The sequence below is a fragment of the Adelges cooleyi genome, unplaced genomic scaffold, assembly GCF_023614345.1.
Source record: "Adelges cooleyi isolate 19-005CV unplaced genomic scaffold, UGA_ACOO_1.1 ACOO_flye_CR_arks_rails_tigmint_CR_PRNA_381, whole genome shotgun sequence".
In the NCBI taxonomy this organism is placed as follows: Eukaryota; Metazoa; Arthropoda; class Insecta; order Hemiptera; family Adelgidae; genus Adelges; species Adelges cooleyi.
This window is the reverse complement of record NW_026096058.1, coordinates 766,481-792,757: the sequence shown is the minus strand read 5'-3', so window position 1 is coordinate 792,757 and position 26,277 is coordinate 766,481. Positions and strand designations below refer to the sequence as shown.

General features: G+C 32.6%; 4 protein-coding genes across 9 annotated transcripts; 3 read left to right on the top strand and 1 right to left on the bottom strand.

Annotated features, from left to right (window-relative positions):
* The first annotated feature begins 1,507 nt into the window (after window positions 1-1,507).
* LOC126841380 (F-box/LRR-repeat protein 20) lies at window positions 1,508-10,385 on the top strand. Of its 4 annotated transcripts, none has more exons than XM_050577829.1 (11): window positions 1,508-1,587; window positions 5,569-5,694; window positions 5,763-5,830; window positions 5,918-6,047; window positions 6,125-6,288; window positions 6,376-6,533; window positions 6,659-6,798; window positions 6,939-7,130; window positions 7,195-7,296; window positions 7,371-7,583; window positions 8,624-10,385. In XM_050577829.1, exons 2-11 carry the CDS (start codon window positions 5,608-5,610, stop codon window positions 8,729-8,731), a joined length of 1,362 nt encoding a protein of 453 aa, XP_050433786.1. In that variant the 5' UTR covers window positions 1,508-1,587; window positions 5,569-5,607; the 3' UTR covers window positions 8,732-10,385. The 4 variants fall into 4 exon arrangements, with proteins under 4 accessions (XP_050433786.1, XP_050433784.1, XP_050433783.1 ...); XM_050577827.1 differs by lacking the exon at window positions 1,508-1,587 and adding an exon at window positions 3,941-4,369; XM_050577826.1 differs by lacking the exon at window positions 1,508-1,587 and adding an exon at window positions 3,941-4,447.
* Window positions 10,386-10,493: 108 nt separating this feature from the next.
* Window positions 10,494-12,615, top strand: LOC126841346 (tubulin beta chain-like). Its single transcript, XM_050577762.1, has 4 exons — window positions 10,494-10,669; window positions 10,731-10,839; window positions 10,905-11,100; window positions 11,357-12,615. Exons 1-4 carry the CDS (start codon window positions 10,613-10,615, stop codon window positions 12,357-12,359), a joined length of 1,365 nt encoding a protein of 454 aa, XP_050433719.1. The 5' UTR covers window positions 10,494-10,612; the 3' UTR covers window positions 12,360-12,615.
* A 364-nt stretch (window positions 12,616-12,979) lies between these two features.
* Window positions 12,980-15,488, bottom strand: LOC126841378 (zinc finger protein 813-like). 3 transcript variants are annotated; one of them, XM_050577822.1, is made up of 4 exons: window positions 15,327-15,486; window positions 14,972-15,248; window positions 14,352-14,540; window positions 12,983-14,288 (listed from the first exon to the last, which is right to left on the bottom strand). In XM_050577822.1, exons 2-4 carry the CDS (start codon window positions 15,058-15,060, stop codon window positions 13,355-13,357), a joined length of 1,212 nt encoding a protein of 403 aa, XP_050433779.1. In that variant the 5' UTR covers window positions 15,061-15,248; window positions 15,327-15,486; the 3' UTR covers window positions 12,983-13,354. The 3 variants fall into 3 exon arrangements, with proteins under 3 accessions (XP_050433781.1, XP_050433779.1, XP_050433778.1); XM_050577824.1 differs by having other exon boundaries at window positions 12,980-14,276; window positions 14,972-15,488; XM_050577821.1 differs by having other exon boundaries at window positions 14,972-15,486.
* On the top strand, window positions 15,450-24,514 carry LOC126841379 (GMP reductase 2-like). Its single transcript, XM_050577825.1, has 7 exons — window positions 15,450-15,579; window positions 16,889-17,085; window positions 17,220-17,339; window positions 22,642-22,899; window positions 22,990-23,178; window positions 23,892-24,097; window positions 24,172-24,514. The coding sequence occupies exons 2-7, from the start codon at window positions 16,999-17,001 to the stop codon at window positions 24,371-24,373; spliced, it is 1,062 nt and encodes a 353-aa protein (XP_050433782.1). The 5' UTR covers window positions 15,450-15,579; window positions 16,889-16,998; the 3' UTR covers window positions 24,374-24,514.
* Window positions 24,515-26,277: the final 1,763 nt, after the last annotated feature.

Genomic DNA, 26,277 nt, shown 5'->3' with positions numbered 1-26,277 from the left:
AAATAAAAATTGATTTTGTTCGTTAACTGGAAGCCAAGCATTGTGATTGATAAAAGTAACACAACGGTAATCTAAATTATTCGAGTAGTATTATTATTATTACATAAAAAAAATTCTATATTTATGTTAATATTGGCAATTGATGCTTTTTCCAAAGACTTGAACTTTTGTTATGAATACAAAAATTAGAGCTGAGGAAATAGAAAAGAGACAATGAAGAAACGAAAATGATCATCTACAAAGAAAAGATGTAGGTATAGTGGAAATATGATTCGTAATTTTCTCTTCTGTGAACTGTTGTAAAAGTTACTCATATCCTTTTGGTTTTCATCGCTTTCTGTATTGGATGTATCGCCAGTAAATAAAACATGAAGGTTGTTAATTATGCTGTAGAAAAACATATTACCCACAATTGGTTTGCTTTTATCGAGACGTTTCCATTTTAGGCCGGATTTTTGGACTACAGTCATAATATGTACAGTTAATGCGCGCCAATACATTTTTCGGCTTGTGGCCAACATCAAAACTATTATAATTTTATACATCTATATATATATATATTTACCTACCTAGTACAGAAAGTATGGACGAGAGCCGAGCATTTGATTAAAATTAAATACGGTATTGTGTTTTGAAATTTATTCGAAAATGTATATTTTTTATTGACCGCCATTAGTTTTGCATCGCACCAGCTCTATTTTCATAATGCAGCTGTACCAACCTACGCCCATATAATTTGTTGCGTGCATTGTGCAGCTTAAAGTTGTTATTTTATATATTTTGTGTTAAATTCCCCTAGTTGTGTAATTACTGCGTATTCGCTCATTCGCACTATCCTAACTCACGTGTGTGAATGTATTCAAGGTTCTTGGTTTTTTTCTGTTTGTGTTTTTCCGCCTGCGGAATAAGTAACAAAAGGAAATTAAATTTTCTCACGGTGTCATTGTATTGCAGATGGATAATGTAGCTATTGTACATATAAAAGTATAAACTTGTTATAGGTCTATTATAATAATATTTAATTGCGTTGAACTCGCGGCCGTAATAAGGTCGAGATTAACGATTCTTGTTTTTTTTTTCTTTTCTATAGTTTTTTTAAGAAAAAAAAACGTTATTTACCGGTTTTCTTATTTTAATTTATAAAATTTGGTAGGTATAATGTAAATTATGTTACCGTTAGTGGCATTGTTCAATGGCGGGACAAAGCCGGGCAAGCTTTTCGTTCAATGTGGCATAGGTGTAATTATTTTATAGGTTAACTATGAATATTAAATTTTCAATCACGACTTACAAGTTTGGCATAGCTATAGGGCAGAGTAAAATTTAAACTGCCGCTTGTAAATACCATATTATTACTATTACTATATTATTACACTTCAACTCGAAAGTCTACTCTTCACAATTGTATTATAGTTTTTTGTTTGTTCGAAAATTAGCTCTTATAAAGTAATTATTTTATAAGTACTTGCGTTTATGTATTGAATTGCTGATGAAACGCGCAGTAATATTCAATACTGTTGTTCTAGTTGTTTCTAATTTCAAAAGATTGTACATTTTGTGAATACCTACAATTTTATCAACTGTCATGTGAGTATTTAGCGAATAATATAGGCAAGACTGTGACGTTCAGATCATATTACTACACAGAAAGGATAGGTAAATAATACTGTAATTTAAAATCACATGGTGTACTAAGTAAAATCATTTAGCTTTACACATTTTTTCTCATTGTAAAATTGTTGTGTACCAATGCTTTGTACGCATATGTCCAATAATAATTGTAACAATAAAGCACAACAATTAAATATTTAGATTTTATTCGCTGGATATAGCGTTGTATCGATGTGCTCTTAGAAATCTGAATCGGCCTCTAAATGAATTCCATAAAAGCTATAAATCTCGAGCCCCAGACGATATTATTAAATGTAAAATTTTCTATGCCATCTTTATGGAGGTGCCTGTTTTACACAGAAAGTTACATAATATTATTTCTGATACCGGAGGCCGGAGAGGTTGCTAGGTTGTTCGATCGTTTGTGGTTTGAAAAACGAGTGATTTTAAATAATACATTTATAAATGATAATAACATGTAATATTGTGATCGGTAAACTAATTAGGTAAACCGTAGGAGGGTCGACGTCTCAGTTTTGCCCACTCGGTTTTTTTATTTAACTGCGCAGTTTTATTTTGAGTACTTCAGCTACTTACCGATCCATATTAAAGCCACGCGCGGTTCCTGAGAATGTTTTTGAAGTGTTATAACTTATATACTTACTTCGATTTATAAATAAGTCTTATACCGACAATATTTTCGTTTTGATCATACTTTTGACGCGTGCCCGTGAAAAGCGTGTACAGTTTGGTAGTAAAATGATATTTATAAGCGCAATTAGGGGTATTAGCAACCCCGATTTTTAAATTAGTACCCTCTAATATTTTTCGCATTTATCATCCTTGTTCAAAAAAACCATTAACTTTGTTAATTAAAATTCAAATACCTGGAAAATGCGGAGCTTAAGAACCCTTGGTTTTTTAATCGAAATTGCGCCTATGGATATTATTTTGATTAATGCGCGCTCGTTGAAAATAATATTATTTCAGTAACGTCGGTCAAAGTTGGGCAATAACGGATTTTCAGGATTATAAATCCAAGTTACAGAACATTGGAAATTTATACATGAATAATAAAACCCCTATATAAAGTATTATGGCCGGAAAATGGTAGATTTTCAAAACTATGAAAATCCAGATTTTGCTCAACTGCCACTGTTGATGGACACACTTACACACATAGCAACCTGGAAATTGACTATGGTAAAAGTGTGATTTTCCCGTTTTTGGGGGTTTTCCTTAATAAAAAAAAAGTTTAACTACAGATTTTTTCAGAAAATTGTATATGTTATAGGTCTATTCTAGATCTACCTTAGGTCTAATTTTCAGACCTAAATCTCTAAAACTTTGCTTGAAACAATGAAATAAAGAAAAAAATATCTATTCCTTCTAGAGGAAAAAGTATATATTCTTTGGTTTATCATAATTGTTATTTTACAATATGAGAGGACGTTACTTCGACGAAGTTACGTATTGAGCTCTTCTTAGAGAAGTTTTGTGTTATTTACACGAGCCAGTTAGTTATATTATGTCTTATACACCTGTTCATAACCACAGTCCACAACCCCCTAGAATTCGTGGCCATTGCTTCGTTTATTCTTATTATGTCATTAACCTCTTTCTTTCGAAGTATACTGAAAACGCTTTTAAGTATAGCGTTTTGATAAATGTGAAGTAAAGCCTTTATTTGTTGTCCATTCATAACCTTTTTGACAGGTTAGGTTAGGTTGGCTATTACACGTATTATGGCTATACTAAATAATATAAGAACTGTTAAGTATATGTTTGCTGTTAATTGTCTTTAAGCTCTGCACGTGTACACGCGCGCAGTTCACGAGCCGTCAGCATTAGTGACGCAGTAAAAGAATTCGCAAAGTTTCCATTCGCCCGCCCGCCCGCCTTGGAAGTCGCGCGTCGATTGTGATCTTCACCGTGTGTTAGTCGCACGTGACGGCGTAAAGCGCGGCGGCCGTGAACTGTAGGCTAGGCGTCGTGCCTAACGACGGCCGCGAGGTGGGAGTAGGACAGAAGATGGGTAAAAAGCTTGCGATAAAGCTGCGGTGTTTTTGTTTAGGTGTCGTGGCGGTGGTGGTGAAGTGTGTACCTAACAATAATAAACGCGGCGGCGGAGCGTGAATATCAGCTGATGCGGCCATATCAGCTGACTGCTTCGAAGTACGATTCCCTCCCCCTACCCGATGGCCATCGTAGATCCTAGCCTAGTACTTGGCGGCGGCGGCGGGGTTGTAGCGTAATATTATTATCGTCTCGTACATGTGTATATATATATATATATGTATATATTATTATATTTTATTTATTGTGTGTTATCGTGATTCAGTCGAGCGCTGCTGTGGCCGGCAGTGGCGGACGGTGGTGGTGCCATTTGAGCGCGCTGTTACGTCGTGTTTGTTGTTATCCGCCTCCTTTGTTTCGACCGTGTACGCTTGTGTGTAAATATTTTTGTTGTTGCGCTGGTATGACGAGCCGTGACTACTGCTATAATAACGACGGCCACCGGACGACGACAGCGGCAGGCCTAGCAGCAACAACAGCAGCGGCTAGTCTGGCCGTGGTGGAAAAAGAGTGGTACGGCGCCGTGACGGCGTAAGGCCTAGACCCGGACAATGGTTTTTGTTGCGTTGTACCAAAGCGTGGACCCTCAAGTCGTCGTCTCCAACCGCCGACGTTGTACCGTCGACAGTCGCGCGGTCCGTCCGAATTCGTCGTATTGCCGCCAACTGCAATAATAATATTTGTAATTAATTAATTATTAACAATAATTTAAGTAGTACGATAATAATATGCTACCGTTTACTTTGGGGTGAATGTCAAGGCAAGTATACTTACTTAGTTTGCATACAAAATACAAAATTAATACGGTATCAATGAACTCTCTCCCTACCATCGTACAACGCTTTGTTTACTTCAAATTTTACAAAGACATGTAATATTCTTAATATTGTGCTATAGGTACCTACCACATGTAGGTACCACGATTATTAGTTTTTCATTTAACACCTAACTGAACTTTTCTACTTACCTAATAAAAGTAATTAGACTAATATTTTAAGTAAGTGATTAAGAAGTGTTTTCCATTGGTTTTCTTTTACAATTAAGAGATGAGATGCTCGACTCGACAGCTGATATTATAAGCTTTTCGATCATTGAAAACTTTGTATTTCTGCATTCTTTTCAAATATTAATTTACAACAAACTAGTATAATACTTAAAAACAGTATTCTTATTGTTTTATTCAAATTGTATTTGTACAGTATATTGTACCGTTTACAATATAATATGTGTTGTTAAAGGAAAAAATTATCAGCTAATGGAATTTTCAAATACCTACTCGTATTTATAAAACCTTTATTGTGTGATATAAGGTCATTATCGTTCAGAATTAAATTACCTACACCTTGTCTGGCTGCAGTGACATGCTATTAATTAGATACTATTTATTCTTTATTGATCTACTAGGTATTTCAAACTGTGCTTTAAAAATGTTTATAGGTATCGAGTCTTTTTACAAACCGTCGGGACTATTATTATTTACTTTTTGGCTAAGTTTAATTTTAATTCTTATATTCTCGGAGATGGCCAGACATTATATTTGATTCGGTAAATACAATTAATCGATACTATATTTTTAAATTTAATTACGCGCATTGAAGCATTGCGCAAAATAAACTACACTCGTGTTTATCAATAACAAACTATGAACCTCTGATCTCTTATAATCCTATCACATTACAATATATTGATTAGGTGATAAATAATGTTGTCTAAAATTTTAATTTGTGTTTGGATAAAATATGTTATTTATAAACTGTATACATATATCTATTATGATACTAGTTAGCTATGTATTATATTTTTAAAACTTTGCAAATTAAAAACTGTTTTTTTAAAGCAACGGAATTTGTTTGAATACTAAGTTCTAATTTATGTTTGTAGGTATTCAATGCAAATTTATGCCTGAACTTAAATGTGACCATGGAAACACTTATAAGAGAGGTGCCTTCTAATACGCATCATCACAATCATTCGACCGTTTCGAATATGAAACATAGTTATGTACAGGTAAAGTATTACGATTCATTTTAGTAACAAAAGAGGTAATTTTTTTTATTATTATTATTTTGTTACAGTTAACCAAAACGTTTTTGGACGAAGATGCTCAAATAAATAAAAAATTACCAAAAGAACTTTTATTACGGTAAGATAAAAATAGATTTTATTTCCATTTAGTAGAGAAATAAATATAATTAACAGTATTAATTAAGATCTGTGTTTATGGTTTTAGAATATTTTCATACCTAGATGTCGTATCACTATGTCGATGCGCTCAAGTATCTCGAGGATGGAATGTACTGGCCTTGGACGGAAGCAATTGGCAAAAAATCGATCTGTTCGATTTCCAGACTGATGTTGAGGTAAATATTGTTCAAATGCTTATAATAATATTATACCTAAGTATGATATGATTTATAATCATGGTGATCATTTTCAGGGCCCAGTAATAGAAAACATTTCATGTAGATGTGGTGGTTTTCTGCGACAAATTAGTCTGCGCGGATGTCAGTCTGTCGGTGATGGTTCTCTGAAAACTCTTGCTCAGTATTGTAATCACATTGAATACATAAACCTTAATGGTTGTAAGAGGATTACTGATAGGTAATAGGGTAATTGAGTAGTAACCATATAATCTTGTTTCAAATTTTGTAGTATTACATTAATAAATTGGATAAAATCTTTTTTCAGCACTAGTCAATCTTTAAGTCAGTATTGTAAAAAGCTGCTGTCAATAGACATTGGCTCTTGTTCTAAAGTGACCGATTTGTCTTTGAAGGCTATTTCCGACGGTTGCCCAAACTTGACTCATGTCAATTTATCGTGGTGTGAAGGAATTACTGAAAATGGTAATTTTGATTCTAAGAGTTAGCAAATTAAGGTAAAACCCAAAAAAAACTGGGTTTTTGCCAACTACGATTTCAACCGTTGTTTTCTATCTTATGCAATATCATTTTTACTGTCCCGTTCACAGGCGTAGAAGCATTGGCACACGGCTGTCCTAAACTCAAGTCCTTCATATCCAAAGGATGTGCAAGAATGACGACACGAGCAATTAGTTGTTTGGCAGAGCATTGTGCGCAGCTAGAAGTAATCAATCTACATGGCTGCAATGTAAGTACATATTGAATCGTCACTGTCGGTAGCTGGGCGTGAGTTGCCGTAAGTCAGAGGAAACGATTAGAAAAATTAGAAATTGTCTCTTATAATGTTTGGCCACTAGTCACAGTCAGTTAATTTTGATTATATTACAGAGTATTGAAGACGAATCTGTGATAAAGTTGGCCAACAACTGTAATAACTTAAAATATTTGTGCTTGGCTAATTGTTCCTTACTGACTGATAATTGCCTCGTGGCTCTAGCTCAACAATGCGATCAGTTAAATACTCTTGAAGTTGCGGGCTGTTCACAGTTTACCGACACCGGGTTTCAAGCTCTTTCCAAAGTAATTATTGGTCAAACAATAAACGTGTCGTTATGATTTCATATTTATTGTATAACTTTTCTAGACTTGTCATCTTATGGAAAAAATGGATCTGGAAGAATGTGTCTTGATAACAGATTCGACTCTAGTGCATCTGGCAATAGGGTGTCCACGTCTAGAATATTTGGTGAGCTCAAATACGTCATGCTGTGTAAATGCTAACGAGTCGTGTTTAATGGTCAATTATTTTAATGTTACCAGAGTTTATCCCATTGTGAACTGATCACCGACGAGGGCATCAGACATCTGGGTACGTCTACATGTGCATCAGAACACTTGGCTGTACTAGAATTGGACAACTGTCCGTTAATCACTGACGCGTCTCTCGAGCATCTCATTAACTGTCATAACTTACAAAGGATAGAGTTGTACGATTGCCAACTCATCACACGGACAGGAATAAGACGACTTCGAGTAAGTGAATATTGTGAAATTTGTGTGTACCTATAAGAAATAAACTACAGATGTATGCCACTGATTTCGGATGGTTTTTATAAATGCATTAATTGTCAAAGTTATGAGGTCCGATTTATGGCAGGGTTTGAGCTTGAAACTATGAAGTTCGCTATAAAGCGAATCAAATAGAAGCCAATAACAAAATATATAGGTAGTATAAAAATGAAAATAAAAATGAATGTCTGTTTGTTTGTTTTGTCCTTTATGCATTAGTACACCATTCATCCGATCGCCATGAAACTTTGGGGTGTTGTTGAGTCCACTCCCGCCAACCAAACTGGCATAGTACTTTTCGAAAATTCCACCCTTAAGGATGACCTCAAACACAAACTTAGTACTTTAAATACGAAATATTTTCCGTTGCTAATCCAAAATAAACACTTGGTTTGTAACCATGGTAACCACGGTACTCAAGCGAATGGTAGGTGATGATTAAAGGAACAGGCCTATTCTATGTACCACAATTCTGGGCAAGCTTTTAACTGTTGGAACGGGATCTGGAACTGAGAGGGCTGGGACCCTTGAGTAAGAGAAGGACATAATAACCGAAAAAAGTCACAAAAACGCAGTCACGCTGTTATCTGATAAGGGATGGGGGTGGGAATGGGGGAATGGGAATTATTTTACTCAGCCCTGCCAAACTAATCCTCGGGCAACGCCGGGTCCGGACAGCTTGTACTTAATAAAAAGAAATAATGTTACTAACCAAACACATTACATGCTAATATCAATAACAAATGAATGAAACTATTAAAAAAAAAAAAACTAAAAGGATCTAAAATTTCCTAAAATATTCCCTGTTCAGTGGCATTTTATTCAATAATATTAGTATAAAATCCTTCAGCATTTGAAGATGTGTTGAAAAAAATTTATCAATGGCTTAAAATTTTGTTACGTTAAACACTAAATTTTTCCCAAATTTAAAAGTCCTGTTTTAAATCATCAGTTTACTAAAATTATTTTTAATAATGCATACATTTTTATATTGTTTGGTTTAGACACATTTGCCCAACATAAAAGTACACGCGTATTTTGCGCCCGTGACACCGCCGCCATCCACAGGCAACAGCCGTCAGCGCTATTGTCGATGTTGTGCTATATTGTGAGCCTGGCTTGAAGGCTGGCCGTGCGTGTTACGTACGTGTACCGCCTGCCTGCAGTCTTTGGCCAGCGTCTCGCAATACATTTGCCCGCCATGCATAAAGATGTGATTTCTTATTTACAAATATTATTTTATTTTTTAACTTTTTTATTTAAGTATAGTTTTGAATAAATATATATATATTGTAATGAAGTAATTTTAAGTTTTGTATAGGTGTTTATTATAGAGAAAATACATATTATATATTTATTTATATTTATACACTTATGATGTGATTAACCAAAGTTATATTATTCTGATATTTTCGTTTTTTAATTTTAATCGTGTTATATAATTATAACAAAGTATCCTTAAACCCAGTCACTCGTTGAAATTTTATTATTTTATTTTATGACGTCGTATGAGCTTTGTAGCTGTTTTGTTTTTAAACTTTTAATTTTTTTTTTGTCTAAAAATGAATTACCAAAATCTTAATGCAAAGACTTCATCTTTGGTTAATCTCATTGTGTATTTTTAAGTATATTATTACAATATTAATCATCTTGTTATCTACTATTTTCAAATTGTGTTCCTTTTCGACAATACAAATTATAATGTATACCCATTGATCCAAGTATTGTTGTACCACCTCGTCCTTAGCAATAATTCAAACTATTTCTCGTTGAATCAAATAATATGTTGATGTTTATTCAAATAGTTTATCTTACTGTTTTTGCTATTTTTTTAATTTACTTATTTCCTTCTCAGTGTGATGTTTATCGAACAATAATGTTTCCTCTTAGTGTTATATTATTATTATTATTATGATTTTAGGTAAATTAATAAAACAATTTATTTCGCGTTAATTAAAATGGTGTCTGGCTTGATACGACAAATTATTGTGTGCGTCCTCTTAAGACTGTTGGTGAATAGGCGTAGATCGGTTAGAAAACATGTAAGCTTACGATTCTCAAAAATGCTTGTGTTAATATATGTTTAGTAGAGCTTAGGATTTTTGCTTTACGAGTTTTTATTATGTACGTTTTGCACATAATATTAGTTCATTTGTTTAACATATTTTATTCAGTCTGATCAGTTTACACATTTCATGATAGGTATTGTTTGAATTTCATCGTAGTGAATTATTATTATTATTATTATATTTTTTTTTAACTTTCATTGTGTACAATACACTGTAGTATATCGTATGTGTAATGTTTATTTTATATTTACTGATATTCGCCATAAGTCTGTAGTTAAGTCAACATTTATGTTTTTGTCTAATTAACCCTCAGACAAAATTTGATTTTTCATAACGGTATAATTTACAATATGTTGTACATATTGCAAATACAAAATTAACAAAAATATTTTTGACATTTTCTTGCAGTAAATTGCAAGTTTTTTTTTAAACTTACCATATTTTTGTACTTTTATTATGACATTATTATTATTATAAAAAACAAATTATACATATGTATGTATATAGAGGATGCCTCACAACGTTTTGACAAATTATACAAATGTCAAAACAGCGCGAGATGCTCCGTATACAACAGACCGACCATATTTTGCACAATTTCTGTGGAAATCTAATCGTACATAATATATAGTGTATAAAAACTGTGATTTATTTTTTGCTTGATAATTTTATGAATAAAATGAATTTAATGATTTAACATATTATGTGTAATTTTTATTCATTCTAAGAAAAACGGACACAAATTTGAAAATATTTTTTTAAGTATTATTGACACAGGCTAATGTGTTCAGCATCCATGGTTACTTTTATTATAGCTATTATTAATTTAGAAAAAAACAAACTGATAGTGATTTAGAATCTAAATTTTAGATAATTAGTGTTTGCATTAGAAAATTGGCTCCAGTTTCAATTTTTACCGCCAACATGAAAGAAATAATACAACTGCAAATAGGACAATGCGGAAATCAAATAGGAAACAATGTAAGTGCAGTGAAGTTACAGTGAAGAATATTTTGTTTTTGCAAATCGGTATATTATTTAGTTTTGGAAAACCATATCGGACGAGCATGGTGTTAACAGTTTGGGTCAGGTGTATGGATCGTCCGATGTGCAGTTGGATCGAATAAACGTTTACTACAGGGAGACGCCGAGTAAAACCATAGTAGTCGCATTTTAATAGATATATATATATATATTAAAATTTATGTTTTTTTAGGCAAGACATATGTACCCAGGGCAATGCTCATGGATTTGGAACCGGGAACGTTGGACTCGGTTGGTGGTGGATGTTGCAAGAGTATGTTTCGTCAGGAGAATTTCATTTGTGGAGTGACCGGAGCCGGAAACAATTGGGCCAAAGGGTACCAAGCTGGCGGAGTAGAGATGTTTAATCGCATTCTGAATACGATAAGGTGGACTGTGTTTGATGTGTACTTTTTTTATAAGCATTGTTAATGTTATAAGCAGTGGCGGTGCTGGAGATTTTTTATGAGTGGAGTAAATATTTTCCCAATAGGACATTTATTTTAAAATTCTCCTATGACAGGTAAGGGAAAACCAAATTTGAGTTATATATAATTTGAAATTACGTGTTTGTTAAGAATAACAAAGTGTTAATTTTGGTTGGATCTTTGAACTTATCTGGATTGGATTTCATATGATTCATAGACTCGAGGCTGAAAACTGTGATACTCTGCAAGGAATTCAAGTGGCGCACTCGTTAGGTGGAGGCACTGGGTCAGGTTTGGGTTCGCGTTTAATGCAAGGAATCCGCCAACTCTACCCGAAGCAATTGGTGTGTACGTTCAGCGTAGCGCCGTCACCGAAAGTGTCCGACACTATAGTGGAACCGTATAACGCCCTGCTTGCTATGGACAGGTTGATCCAGGATGCTCACATTGTGCATCTCATGGACAATAGTGCACTGTTCGACTCGTGCGTTGGACCGTTGAACTTGCCAACACCCACCTATGGTGACCTCAACCACCTGGTGTCGCAGACCATGTCAGGCGTGACGACGGGATTTAGGTTTGCGGGACTAGGGCGGCAGCAGCAGGTCAACGACGATATGAAAACGCTCACCACCAACCTGGTGCCGTTCCCAGAATTGCATTTTTTCACGTCTGGTTTGGCGCCACTCACGTACAGGACGCAGACCGTTTCGGCGGGTTTCCCTCCATGCGGTGTGCGCGACATAGTTGCGAGGTTAGCCGACGTCAAAAACCTGTCGGTGTCCTACGACGAAAGCCGTTACTTGACTGCCGCTGTAGTGTTCCGCGGCGACCGTGAACTGTGTCCTGATGAAATTGCCAAACACGTGCGCTGCGGAAATCTAGCCGAGTTTGTCGACTGGATACCGGACAACTTGAAAACGGCTGTTTACCCGGGTGTTCCGTCTCATGGTCTAAAGACTAGCGGCACGATAATGGCCAACAGTACGGCCGTTAAGGGAGTGTTCCAAAGGATCTTGGCCCAGTACTCGCTCATGATGAACCGAAGAGCGTTTTTACACTTGTACGCTGAACAAGGATTGGAAGTCAGCGATTTCCAACAGGCTGAAGAACATGTGCAGACACTCATAGCTGACTACTTGGAGTATGAGAACATGAACCATCAAGAAACAGCCAAGAACAGTTTTCATAATGATACTAAATTGATCAAACATAATTAAACAATTGTGAAAGATTTTATTTGACAATTTTTGAAAATAAAACATTTGAAATGCAAACTAGAATTAGAAATTGGTGACAAGTGCTTAGTGCAAGTCATATCTCGGTCGTGTCCTCAAACTAAAGTAAAACAAATTTATGAGATTTAAAAATTAAGTAATACTAAAAATTAAAAATTACATTACGGTTGTAGTTTGTTATGGTTACTTCTCACATCATAAGATTAAAATATATCGATGGAATACAGAAATTGATAGGAATAGCAAATAAATTTAACAATGTTTTTCGAGTGTGTTATCTAAATATAAAAAAAAACAGGCACTTTTTTCTTCTTCTATATATTATGTATTAAATGTATTTTGTTTTTTCATCATATATATCTATTTAAGTAATAAAAAAAATACAGGGCAAAAAATGTTAATAAATATTAAGTTATTTAAAAATATTACTTAAATAATTATTACCGAAATAAATATTAAGGGTAACTTACAAGATCATAATGAGGTGTATAATTATTAAGTAAATACTGAAGTTTAAAATATAATATAAACTATAGATTAATTGATAAAAACTAGAGCTAAATCCTAATAGATAATCTATTAATATATTACTTATACTAATAATAATTTAGCTCGATGTACAATTTAAATCCCAAATTTTACCAATATATAGATAAGTTTATATAAGATTATTAATTTTAAAGAATAATAATGTATTATTCTAATATAACCAAAAAAGGGTTTAAGGAAATAAAGTAGTCTGCAATTTTTCAAGGAACATAGACAATTAATTTACCTATTTAAAAATAATGTACAACAATAATTATTATGATAATTTGAAAGTCTTGTCATAACACCAAGATCAATAAGTAACAAGCTACATAGCTGCTCAAGATAGTACAAGCAAGTAACTTAACACCTTAACATACTGAGAGAAATTATAGCGTAAATTTGATTACAATTTATGTTTGTTCTCATAAAATTGAATTGGTTTAACTTTATCCTAACTGAACAATGCAATTATGGGTTTTCTTGTGGTACTTAAAGTGGCTGGAGCTGGTGAATGTTTTGTAGCAAATTTCGCATTTGAATGGTCTTTGGCCAGTATGAGTGCGGTAATGGACTACTAAACCACCTGAGCTTGAAAACAATTTATCACAAACATCGCATTTCAAAGTTTTTTTTTCACCAGTGTTCATGTGCGATTTTTGATGATATTTGAAATGGCTAGAGCTAGTGAATGATTTAAAACAAATCTCGCACTTAAACGGCCTGTCGCCAGTGTGCATCCTGTAGTGGACTGCCAATCCGCCGGAACTGGAGAACAGTTTGTTGCATACGTCACATTTTAACGTTTTCTTTGCGCTCACTCCCAAATGAGATTTTTGGTGGTACTTGCAGTGGCTGGAACTGGTAAAAGTTTTAAAACACAATTCACATTTAAATGGCCGATCACCGGTATGTGACCGATAGTGAACAGTTAGGCCGCCTGTGCTGGAAAACAGCTTATTGCATACATCACATTTCAGCGGTTTGGAGTCTTGCATAAAGTGCTGAGTTCTTTGGTGGTACAATATACCGTTGGCACAGGAATACTCTTTATTGCAAACTTGACATTTGAATGGTTTGTCTCCAGAGTGAACTCGCATGTGATAATTGTAGTGGCTCGAGTTGGAAAAAGACTTGCAACATGTATCACATTTAAACGGTTTATTGCCAGTATGGGTTCTATAGTGCACTGTTAATCCACCAGAACTGGTAAAACATTTTTTACATACATCACATTTAAAAGGCTTTGGTTTGGAATCTTCGCTTTTCTTATATTCCATTTCATCTAAACGCTTATTGTTATTTCGTTCTTTGTCGGCTTCTACCTTGGGAGTAATAAAATGGCTACCCAATAACGTTCCGTGACCGCTACTAAAATCAAAACTGTTTAAAAGTCATGTTAACATCTACATAAAATAATAACATTTTTTTAAAATTATTACTTACTGAGATGGTCGGAACAAATCGTTCCTACTAAATCTAAAGCCCATATTGTTAGAAATTGTTGTTTGACCAACTTCTATTTCGTTTTCAAGCAAGCTGTTATTGAATATCTCTCTGTCAAATCTAATCATCAACCGGCCATCCGAATTAAATTCATAAGCACTCCCTGGTATACCAAATGGAGGCATGTTACTAGAAAAAAAAAATATATATACTTTTCATTTTGTTATTAATATTATGTTATATTTAAAGTTAACGGAATTTAAAAATAAATTTAGTGAAATCAATTTTTAAAATAACACATAATATTTCAAATTAAATCTTAATTAATGATGTTTATAAGAAGTATTTAAATTTTAAGTACTTTTTAAAGTATTAACATTTAAACTGTTTTAATCACTTTGTATGAACAGTAGTTACAATAATTAAACTATTAAAAACAATCATTGGTATTATTTTAATAGTACATCAGACATTGTAAATTCATTTTGATTATGATAACGACAATGATAGTGGATGCAGTTTTTTTCTTCACATTAAGTAAGTCCATTAAATAGACATTTACTAAGATTTAAACAGTAATTATTGTCATATTATGTAATAGTTAGTTCTTATTAGTTCACCTTAGATTTGCCATAGTCGGAACCCGTTCTACTGGCAGGTTGTGTTTGACATTTTCTAGAACGCTGTGTTGGCTTTGAGATCGGTCCATTTGAGCAATGAATGTGCTGTGTGGGCCGATCAATGAAGTCTCATTACACAGTTAACTTTTATGTATCGTAAATGGAATCGGTAACCGACACACCGTAGTGTTATAAGTATGAAGTATTTAACATGAAAATAGTATAATTGTTACAACATAATAATTGTCGTTGCATGATTGATATAACGTAAACTAGACTATGCGAATAAAATATAATAAAAAGATAAAATTAATTTAAGAATAATTGAGCTTCTTATTTTTTGATTTAACATTACCTATACATTATCCTTGCAGGTATTTATCAAGAGTAAGCGTTTCAGAGACAGGTTCACAAAATATCATAATAAAATATAAACAATAATACACCGACTCGGAAGGATTGTGGTGATAAAAACATTGGAACAAAAAGTGTGGTTGTTAGTGTTACGAGACCGCAGCAGCTACAACCATAAACATAATCTGCTGATAACGTTGTAAAATCTAATCTGGAAAATATCAAGCAGTCAAAAATCGAAGTACTCAATACTCGTAAGTATACTTTAGAATTGTTATTTTTACCATTAATATTAAATTGTATTAACCGCACAATGAACCATTACGATTTATTATAATATGTATTGTCACTTGTGAAGACAGATTAATAACTTTAGTGACCGACAGATGTCTGCACTGTCGGTGATACTCTTAAACTTTTATTTTAACCAACGATAATAAGTATAATATAATACACATTATACACCTACGATCTTCACTGTTGTCGAAAAACTTTTTCGTTTGTACTTGGCAGTTGGTAGTGATATTATTTTCATATTAACAATTACTATACTTTTTTCATGACACAAAGTTATCCATACTTTGTGATCTATACAATAGATATTCATTAAAATCCCACTTGGGGATTAATCGTAATGTGGTCGAGGGGATTATTGGTTTGTAGAAATTAGGAACCTGAAAAACATACAACACAAAAATATTTTTAAAAGAATCCAAATGACGAGTAATTACTTGAAAGTTTATTTCCTTATCAAAATTGACAATCACATTTGATAACACATCACTGATTTGAGATTTCAGATTTGTAGAAACTAGAAATTGTTTTGCGTTTCCTAAAAAAAGTTGCCTCTAATGGCAATAGATCAAATTTGGACATTTTTATTTAAATAACCAATACAAGTTTGAAAATAATGAGTTATTTGAAGTAAAAAATGTATTTAGCGCATCAAAAACTTTTTAATTTACCGTTTCAAAACATATTTTATTTAAATACATTTTTTGTTTGACAGTTTCGAGTATATAACTAAATATTTATTTGATCTGGTCACTGACAGACTAACAATTATATTATCATTAAATTCAATTCAGTTCAATGTCACTTTTAATAATTGTTGCTACATGTTAATTTTTAAAAATATGTAACAGCCTCACGGTTAGGTTGGGTCCGTCCGTTTTATGTGTTTTTGATTGTTTTTTTAAACTATTATTAGTTATAGTCGGCTTGAAAATTAGGTTGATGTATTAAAGGTACAGTTTTAATTAATTTTTGTAAATTTTTTTTTTATATTATGTCGAATATTCAACAATGCGTTGTAGTTTGTACCGTTAGGTTAGGTTAGCTTATTGATTATCGTCGATGAAATACTGCATTCAAAAATGCATTACCTGGTCGTGCATTGTGTGCGATTTGAGAGACATTGTTGTAAGTGGTGGGAGTGAGTACCACAGAACGTTTCTGATACACATAGTGTAGTTAGCCGTTGTTGTGTGTGCGTTTTTTTTTTAATGTGGGAAAAGCATCGAGGATAGAATGTTATCTCATTGAAAATAATTTCATTGCCAGCCAGTTTGTCGCGACTCGTGGCTCAGTAACTGCTCGGCGGTCCGACGGTGTGTTTGCAAAATCAAAAAACTTTTCATCCTATCCGGAGAGCCAAAAAAAAAAAAAAAAAAATGCCAAACATCATCAACGAAGTCAAGTTGGACTTCAAAGACGTGCTACTCAGGCCCAAGAGGAGCACCCTCAAAACCCGGGCCGAAGTGAGTTCTTTTTTCCACTTAAACCGCTTAAAAAAAAAAAAACCTATTAATATTGAAATTTTTTTTATCCGCAAAATACTTAATATTGTGTAATATTGTTGTACTTATTTTTTTCGTCTTGTTTGCCCTATTAGGTGGATCTTTACCGGCACATAACTTTTCGCAATTCAAAACGTTCTTACCAAGGTATCCCGTTGATGGCGGCCAACATGGACACAGTGGGAACTTTTGAAATGGCCGCCGCATTGGGAAAGGTAAGACTCACAATTTTATGTTTAATTTCGTTGGCGTAACGTCAGCTGGTAGTAATCTTATGCTATAACAGCAGCTCCCAAAATCGAATCTTAAAATATTGAAAAAAAGGCGATTTTTTTAATTTTTCTGGATACGAATTTCAGTAAAAATAACTCGTATGAAATACAATTTTACATTAAATATATTCTAATATACCGATTATGTACACATTGCACGGCACGTACCTATTTAGCATCGATTACCGAGCTAATTTAATGTTTCTGTGTCACGGAAACTTCACTTGGTGCCTTTGACCCATTTACTTTTCGCGGCATTGAAAGATATGAGTAAATGACAGGAGCCATGATATTCTCAACCTCTTAAAGCGAGTAAAAATAGATTAAGGGGGAATGATAGTTTTCCTGGCAACCACACAAAACATAAATATTGCAAATATCAACGATTTAGTTTTAGAATTCCAAAATAATCATTAAATTTCGTTCCTTAAACATTATTGCAGATCAATTGCAAATCTGCACAATAATCATTACCCACGGTCGATCTGATATTATTTATCTGAGGTGTTTTAAAACATTTGGATATTATACTTGTATCCGTTTAGTTACACTTGTATCTACTGATATTTGTTTTAAATTCGTCTGATGCCTTTTGTTGTCAATGGTCGTTCCATCACATTTACAATAATTATATACAGTTACGTCAGTTAATAATTACCGACAGAAGCCGTTTACGATTATTACTCATCCATAAACGCTTGTAATATGCATACATCAGCCATATTTTCTGACCATAATAATGTGAACCCACATTTTTCGATAATAGTATTTAAATGCTCATTATCTTGGTGTCAAATGTATCAAACTATAGTTAATACAGTTAACGCTTTATTATATATAATAAAGCGCAGCTGTTCGTGTACAGTATTCAAACGATCTATAAAGCGATCGACCTCGATAATAATACCTGGAGTTTGGAAATAAAAATTTTGCCTCTGGAGTGTTTAGCCAATAAAATATATACGTTAGAAACAGCCAACAGGTAATATTTTAGGGTGGCCGACTCCAAATAATTAGGATGAAGGCGAATGAAAAGAAGAGAAATCAAGTAATACTTATAAAATTCTCAAAAATGAACCCTTGGCAGTTTCTTTATAATAATCAGCATACGTTGTCTCGGGACAACGTCGAAACACAAATATATTGTTAGTAATGTCTAGTGTAAATTTTACTTTTTAATTTAATGGTTCGTGTTTATGATATTTTTCGATAGATACTGTCCAATTATTACTAGAATATTGTTGTCATTAAAACCAGACGTTAGTACTTAATGTTGAGTTTAAAAGTTAATTTCCTTGTATACAGCGTGGTTTTTTTTTTAAAGTGAGCCACTCAACATCTCATAGGGTTTAATTAGTAATTACATTTTTTTCCCGTAATGTTTTTTATAAAATGTGACATTACTAACAATACATTCGACGTTGTCCCTAGACAACGTATGCTGAGTATTATAAAGAAACTGCCAAGGGTTCGTTTTTGGGAATTTTATAAATATTACCTGTTTTCTCTTCTTTTTATTCGCCTTCATCCTAATTATTTGGAGTCGGCCACCCTGAAATATTACCTGTTGGCTGTTTTCTAACGTATATATTTTATTGGCTAAACACTCCAGGGGCAAAATTTTTATTTTCAAACCCCAAGTATCAATATCGAGGTCGATCGCTTTACAGTGTACACGAACAGCTGCGCTTTATTATATATATGTATATTAAACTATAGTTAGTAAACTGTACAGGATCATTAAACACAAATCAAATCTATCATTTTACCTTAAGCAAACAAAAACCCTGAACCCTCTAGCCATAACCGTCTGTAGAAAATGTGTTTTAATTTATTTGATATTGTTACATTAATACAATTTCTATCGACTGGAGATAGAACATTTGACACCTCGATAATGAGCATTTAAATACTATTTAATATGTATGAACATTTTCAAAACTTCTTCAAAATTTTGAGAAACTATTATTATTATTATTATTATCACTGATTTATGGAGTTAATTTTGTTTAAGATGTTGTCTTTATAGTATAATAATCATACAATGACGTTGAATCTATAACGAAAATGCAGTCGCGCCAAATTGTCGCCGCCAATCCTTACATTGAGTATTCCTGTAGTTAAAACTTAATTAAATCCTATTTCGCTCTGATTTAGAACGGAACTTTCTTTGTAATAGCATTTGAATGATGCAACTTTTAGCAAAATGGTTATTATGTTTAAAAAAGAAACTATATTTGGCGCCGGTCTCTCATGTGTGACCTTCCACTTTATCGTCGACCTACACTAAAATCGAACATCATTTTATAATATTATTACTAAAAACAAAAGTTATGTATGAATAAAACTTAAGTACTTAATTATTAAAAGTATTTTTCTCGTGTAATAGAAAGCGCCGAGATCTACCTATTTTATCATTCGTCGTTTTTTTTTATGTTATAAAAACTGCGTTCAGTAATATAATATCGTTATATTATTGTCAATTTGTGCAATACATTAAAGTAAAATTAAAATTAAAAATTATTATTTTGATAAAATAGCTTTTACATTTTGCTCCAATTTATTTACAGATAAACCCATTTGACCTGTCCCTATTCCAATATGACTGTAGAATGTAGATTATTCTAATTTTTTACATTAAAAAATAAGTACTTACACAATAACATATTTTGACTAGATATAGAATATTCTAGTTGACTGTAATACATATTATTCGATTGTGATGAATCTGTAAGTCCGTAGGTCAATTTCATTATACGAGTAGCACATTTAACCGGTACCGAATCTTAATACCATTCAAACACTTTCAATAGTTAGAAAATATAGCAGTTGGTGTTGTAGTTTACAAATAAGAAATCTTTATCTTGCAAGGAAATCCAGAAAAAGAAAATCTGCATACTGCCCCTTTTTAATAATGGATGGTTGGTAGAGGATTTATTAGGAGGTAAAATCCAAGATTTATATAAGAATGAGGATATAGATTATACAAACATAATTATATATTATACAATATATCATTTTTAATACGAGTATATTATAATTATCCTAGTATATTATAATCTGAGGTAAAAATGTTCGTTGTGAATGATGTCAACTGCAAACAAATATTACAGCACGAACTACCGACTCTTATTCGGTCTTAAAATACATAGAATAAACAAATTGAAAACCAATATTTTTATGTTATATATATATATATTAAACATGAGTTTAAAGACTAAAAATCAAAATGCTTATTTTAACTCTTATAGATTCTTTGAACTAATAATGAAACAACAATCCCGCCATCATGTGATCGATCAAAATGCCCTTTGCGCGCACCACGTGTATACTGTTAGCTTTGTTTGTGTAGTTTTGTTACCGACAAACGTTCTATTTATTTACATGCAAACTTTGTTTTTTTATTATTATTATTATTTCCGGTTACAGTGTAAGTGGTAGCGGCTGCTCGTCACGTGTTCCACGCTCACAAAATATTTTCTGCTGTCTGATATAGAACAACCGATAAAGCCCAAAGGCAATCTTTGTAGAGCCTTATCCAGTTATTCAGTTTTTCCCCTCTAATAATGATTATTTATTAAATACTTTTACTAGAATCTGTGAATTGTGCGAAAAATCACTGATCAGTAACAGTTATTGGTGCATACAAATTGTAGCATGAACTTTAAAGTTTTGATAATATTATAGCAATTCATTTTGAACGCATTATATAAGAAACGAATTGCGTTGTATAGCCACTGAATGAACTAACAGCATTTCAAACCTATTGGTTGATAATTTTCCATAGGGTTTCGAAACGATTCTAAATTTTAGGTTTTAAGTAGAAAAACGTTTTTTGAATTTATCGTGCTTAGGCAGATACGTATTTAAATTTTTGACATCTTGGAGCAGTGTTCTTTTTAGCGCCCTTACTTAAGAACAACTGTGAACTGAGGTATGGGATGGTTTTTAAAAAAAATCATTTTTACCCATGTTTTCTTGTATTTCTGTTTTTTTTTTGTTTAAACTAATACTCGCATCATATTTTGCTGATCACCTCGTGCCTGATAGATTTTCTGATTGAGCTAAATTTATTTTCGGTATTTTCTATCTATAAGTACAATCACTGAAAAATATATCGATATTTTGAAGCAGATTAAAAAGTTCAGAGGGACATTTCTAAAACAGTCTACAGCACACTTTCCATTTTAATTTAGACAGCGTATTGAACATTCAACATGGTACAAAATTTGTAGCTAAAGGACAAACTTGTTTTATGCGAGCTTATAATCCAGAATAAATACCAGACATAACCAGATTTTGATTCAAGGAAAGAAATCTAGATAATAAACTTCGAAGAACGGCTATCGCTTATCCATAGAAATCGTTTAAGGCCTCGGTTATCATTTTGTGAGGAACTATTACAGCTAATGATATCAACAATATAAATAGTAAATATTTACTATTAGTCATTCTACAATTATTATTGAGAAATGTGAACTACGAACCACAACAGTACAACACGACGTGTAACTGATAATTATTTACATTTATAAATTATAGATTATCCGTTATTAATGTTACTGCTATTTTACAATGTTTTATTGTTATATAATAATTACTACATTTTAAAGCCCTCTTGAAATAGGGTCTAACCTAGCCCGGGTTTTTTTGTCTAGGTTTCGTACTTCTAGTATGGGTTTTATTTTCGCACTGGATTTATGGTGTGTATATATATATATATTATTACATAATTGTGACAAACTTGTTAACATTCTAACTATGATCATAGCGTTTAGAAATAGAATTTTGAAAATCAAAGTCCTGTAGGGCCCTGAAAGAAGCCTCTCTTTTTCGAACATAAAACGAATTATTGTGTCCGACTACCTACTTTAAGAGGTGTGAGAGTTTTTTTCACATGACATGTTCTTAATCATGTAAATCATGTAAAATCTTAATCTTGTCATCAAGTTTTTCTCGCGTTTTTCCTGTGTCCTGGCAAGGAATCTGATAATAATTATTCCTTACTTGAATTTTTTGTGTTGCCTATACTTAATATACTCTCTCTCTCTCTGAATGTTAATATAGTACTTTACTTAAATGTAACAATGTAATTAATGTGTTGTTAATGATTTTATTGTTGTTCATTACACGGAGGGCTCCCCAAAATACGCCACTGATTGTTGTACCTACGTCGTAAATTAATTTGATGTAATTATTTTTATTTAACAGTTAAATTGCAAATATATTTTGTCTTGTTTTATAGCACGGAGTTTTCACAACGGTGCACAAGTATTATGACGCAGACGAATGGGTCGAGTTTGCTACCAAAAACCCAGATGCGTTGCCGCACGTTGCGGTTAGCTGCGGTATAAGCGACGCTGATTTTCAGAAGCTGGAAAAAATTTTGGCCGTGGTTCCAGGTGTTACGTTCATTTGCCTAGACGTGGCCAACGGTTATACACAGCAGTTCATCGACATAGTACGAAAAACCCGTAACGCATATCCACAGCACACAATCATCGTGAGTGCATATAATAATTACAGAAAACAACTGATGAATGATGCATATTATGATTTTATAAATGGGTATGTATAACTGTTTTGTTACCAGGCTGGTAATGTGGTTACCGGTGAAATGGTCGAAGAGCTGATCTTGTCTGGCGCCGACATCATTAAAGTCGGCATTGGTCCCGGGTCTGTGTGCACTACTCGTATCAAGACCGGCGTGGGGTATCCTCAGTTAAGTGCGGTTCTCGAGTGTGCCGATGCTGCCCACGGTCTTCAAGGACACATCATATCTGTATGTATACTATGCTGATTTTGAGCATAATTGTATAATCACTGTTTGATTTGTGAAAAAAATATTTGGAGTACTCTAGTATTCTATAAAAAAAAAAAAGAGTATACTCTGCAGTCATCTATACTATTAATGTTTATCATAAGTCTTAACGTAGAGTGCTACTTTCCCGCATTCTCTTAGTGTTATATTCCAGTTAACTATTGGATAGATACTATGAAATAACTTTTTAGCTAAAATCTTGTATTCATTATCAGTTCTCTTCAGCAAAATACAAATAAAACTTCTAAAAATGTATTTATCAAACAAATTTTAGTACTTTTAATTCGTTGAAGTCCTTAATACGCCACGCAATGAGGCGGACAATTAAAGGATCAATATAAAGCAATGTGTCGACTTCTATTCTCTTTATAAAACCTAATATTTCCAAGGCTTTTCCACAAATAGAATTGATATTATGTAGATTTAGAATTGAGACGACAACTAAATATAAAACCCCTAGGTCTGTTACAGAATAGCCAGAAGGGCGAATTTTATAACATTAATTTTGATAAGATGTTTTTTAAATTGTTATCCATAAAGGAATTAATAATACTCTACCTAGTGCTATCCAGTTTATAAGGTAGATTAAGGACAAATGATCGAATGATATCTATTTAACTAACGATATTTTCTATTAATAATTAATTAAATGTTTTTTTCCTCTCAAAAAATAGGACGGCGGTTGTGTTTGTCCTGGCGATGTGGCCAAAGCATTTGGCGCCGGTGCTGATTTTGTAATGCTTGGTGGAATGTTGGCTGGACACGATGAGAGTGGAGGAGAACTGACTATCAAGCCTGACGGTACAAAGTGCAAGTTGTTTTATGGCATGAGCTCGCTAACGGCAATGAAAAAACACGCTGGCGGCAAAGCAGAATATAGGTATGTTTTTTTTTAGTAAAACGATAAAAACATTTTTTGAAAAATTGTTTTTCTTATGACAATTATTTTTTTAGAGCGGCCGAAGGCAAAGCCGTGGAAGTCCCATACAGGGGCGATGTCAATAACACTATTCTTGACATACTTGGCGGTCTTCGATCGGCTTGCACGTACACGGGTGCCCACAAACTCAAAGAACTACCGAGACGTGCCACGTTTATCAGATGTACGCAACAAGTCAATGCGGTTTACTCTACAAATACTGCATCGAAAGAATAATGGAACCTTATTTGTTATATAGGTTATAAAACGCACTTATATATTTTTTCTAAGCGACTTTGATCGAATACAAGACTGCTCTGTCAAATTCATTTTTAGTATACATACAATTATTATTTTTAGCAATAATGTTTTATTATATATTACGGTTTTACTCATTAAGTAACGCGTGTCGATGCATCTGGTGCTAAAAAACAAAAACTGTTTCAGTAGATTACGTTGGTGTTTTAAATATTAATTTTTATAAATCCTTACAGATGCTGAATTGTTCAATGAAAATGTCAACATTTGTTTGTTTTATATTTTAAAAATAACATGGTAGCGCTTACTTAAAATCGGTCAAGATATATCTACTTCGAAAATGAATTGTACCGCTTTATTATGTTATGTTAGATTTGAACTGTGATGTGTAAACTTTATGTTTATTTATTTTAGTACATTTTAATTATATAGTAATTTTATTGAAAAAGAGTGTCTCACTTTGAATTATCATTTATCTGCCTCTTTCAAAGTTTAGTGCAAAACATTAGACAGGAACGACACATTGCAGATTAAACTCAGTTGTGTTTTACATAGTTTTTTTTATAAAATATATGATTTTTAATTTTTCTAATTCTCAATTTTATAACACAATTATAAGTTTGAAAATGGAATTATTACATATTTAATATAAACAGAGTGATTTAAATTTTACTTTTATCTTTTTTTTATTTACAAAATAATTAGTTTAGGAAAAAAAATTTCTAAGTATTAAATTTATTACATTAATAAAGTAAGAATATTAACCTACTTAAAAGTAATAAAACCGATCTTTGTGACTATGTATTTTACCTACAATTGAACACGTGTAATGCCCTCTTAGTAAGCGTAATTTTAGATAATAACTCATGATGTATTTATTCAAACTGTTTATCGATCAAAAATTGTAGTATTCTGATTTTAATAGTATTAATACAAACTATTAAAATTAGAATACTACAATTCTGCTTTTAATTGTTTGTATAACAATACAAAATATTTATTTATAACGTGTAGGTAATGCATTTTAAAATTGTTCTAATCAAGTGACAATTATTAGAATAATTTTTAAACTTTATATGAAAAATATTACAGTTTAAAAATATTATTTGCCTATTTTAGATAATTGGCCTGGGAGTGTCTATTAAATGGACTTAATAATTGGCTGAAATTCAATTATTATTCGGTTATTTATTAAGGAGCCTCTACAAGCATTTATTAGGGCACATTGTATAGGAATTTTTTAACTAAAATTTAACATTTGTAAACTCGTAAAAAGGAAAGAGGTATCTATTGTTTTTAGAACATTTCAATTTTTTCATTGTTTTTTAATTTTGATAAAACATATTTTGAATTCTTCATAACATAATATGCAAGGTATCAATTGTGGCACAATTTAAAAAAAAATTTTAGTTTGGTAATTAATAATTTTTATGAGAAAAATTGCAATTTTTAAAGTTTTTTTATGATTTGTTTCTAAATTTCTAGCTTTAGCTAGAAATCTAGATTTTTTTTTTATTAGGTTTTACAACTTGAACATTTTTTTTTTCGGATAATATACAAAATGTTATGTGACATATCTTTTGTAACCCAGTCACGTTTACTCTTCTCAAGATTATCCCGCTAAGTGCTATACCCGTAAAAACCACCCAACCCACCTTGGTAGTCATCAGACAACGTCCACACCAAGCCTTGCATACACACACCTATGTTCATTTTGAAAACTTCTTTATTTTGTTCAACTTATTACATTGTGTTGTCTTAGTTTATAATTATTAAAGTTATTTCTATTAGCTTTTCAAAGTTAATTTCTGTATTGCCTTATCCTGATTCGACTCAAGATCAACGGACGGCTGTTTCCACATTGACTACTCAACCTCAACCTT

Coding starts and splice junctions, on each gene's coding strand:
- LOC126841380 (XM_050577829.1), top strand. CDS start 5,608: ATGGAAACACTTATAAGAGAGGTGCCTTCTAATACGCATCATCACAAT. Junction 5,695..5,762: donor TGAAACATAGTTATGTACAG/GTAAAGTATTAC, acceptor ATTTTGTTACAG/TTAACCAAAACGTTTTTGGA. Junction 6,289..6,375: donor TGTAAGAGGATTACTGATAG/GTAATAGGGTAA, acceptor ATCTTTTTTCAG/CACTAGTCAATCTTTAAGTC.
- LOC126841346 (XM_050577762.1), top strand. CDS start 10,613: ATGAAAGAAATAATACAACTGCAAATAGGACAATGCGGAAATCAAATA. Junction 10,670..10,730: donor GAAATCAAATAGGAAACAAT/GTAAGTGCAGTG, acceptor TATATTATTTAG/TTTTGGAAAACCATATCGGA. Junction 11,101..11,356: donor CGCATTCTGAATACGATAAG/GTGGACTGTGTT, acceptor TATGATTCATAG/ACTCGAGGCTGAAAACTGTG.
- LOC126841378 (XM_050577821.1), bottom strand. CDS start 15,060: ATGGACCGATCTCAAAGCCAACACAGCGTTCTAGAAAATGTCAAACAC. Junction 14,541..14,971: donor CCGACTATGGCAAATCTAAG/GTGAACTAATAA, acceptor TTTTTTTTCTAG/TAACATGCCTCCATTTGGTA. Junction 14,289..14,351: donor GATTTGTTCCGACCATCTCA/GTAAGTAATAAT, acceptor ACTTTTAAACAG/TTTTGATTTTAGTAGCGGTC.
- LOC126841379 (XM_050577825.1), top strand. CDS start 16,999: ATGCCAAACATCATCAACGAAGTCAAGTTGGACTTCAAAGACGTGCTA. Junction 22,900..22,989: donor ATCCACAGCACACAATCATC/GTGAGTGCATAT, acceptor TTTTGTTACCAG/GCTGGTAATGTGGTTACCGG. Junction 23,179..23,891: donor TTCAAGGACACATCATATCT/GTATGTATACTA, acceptor CTCAAAAAATAG/GACGGCGGTTGTGTTTGTCC.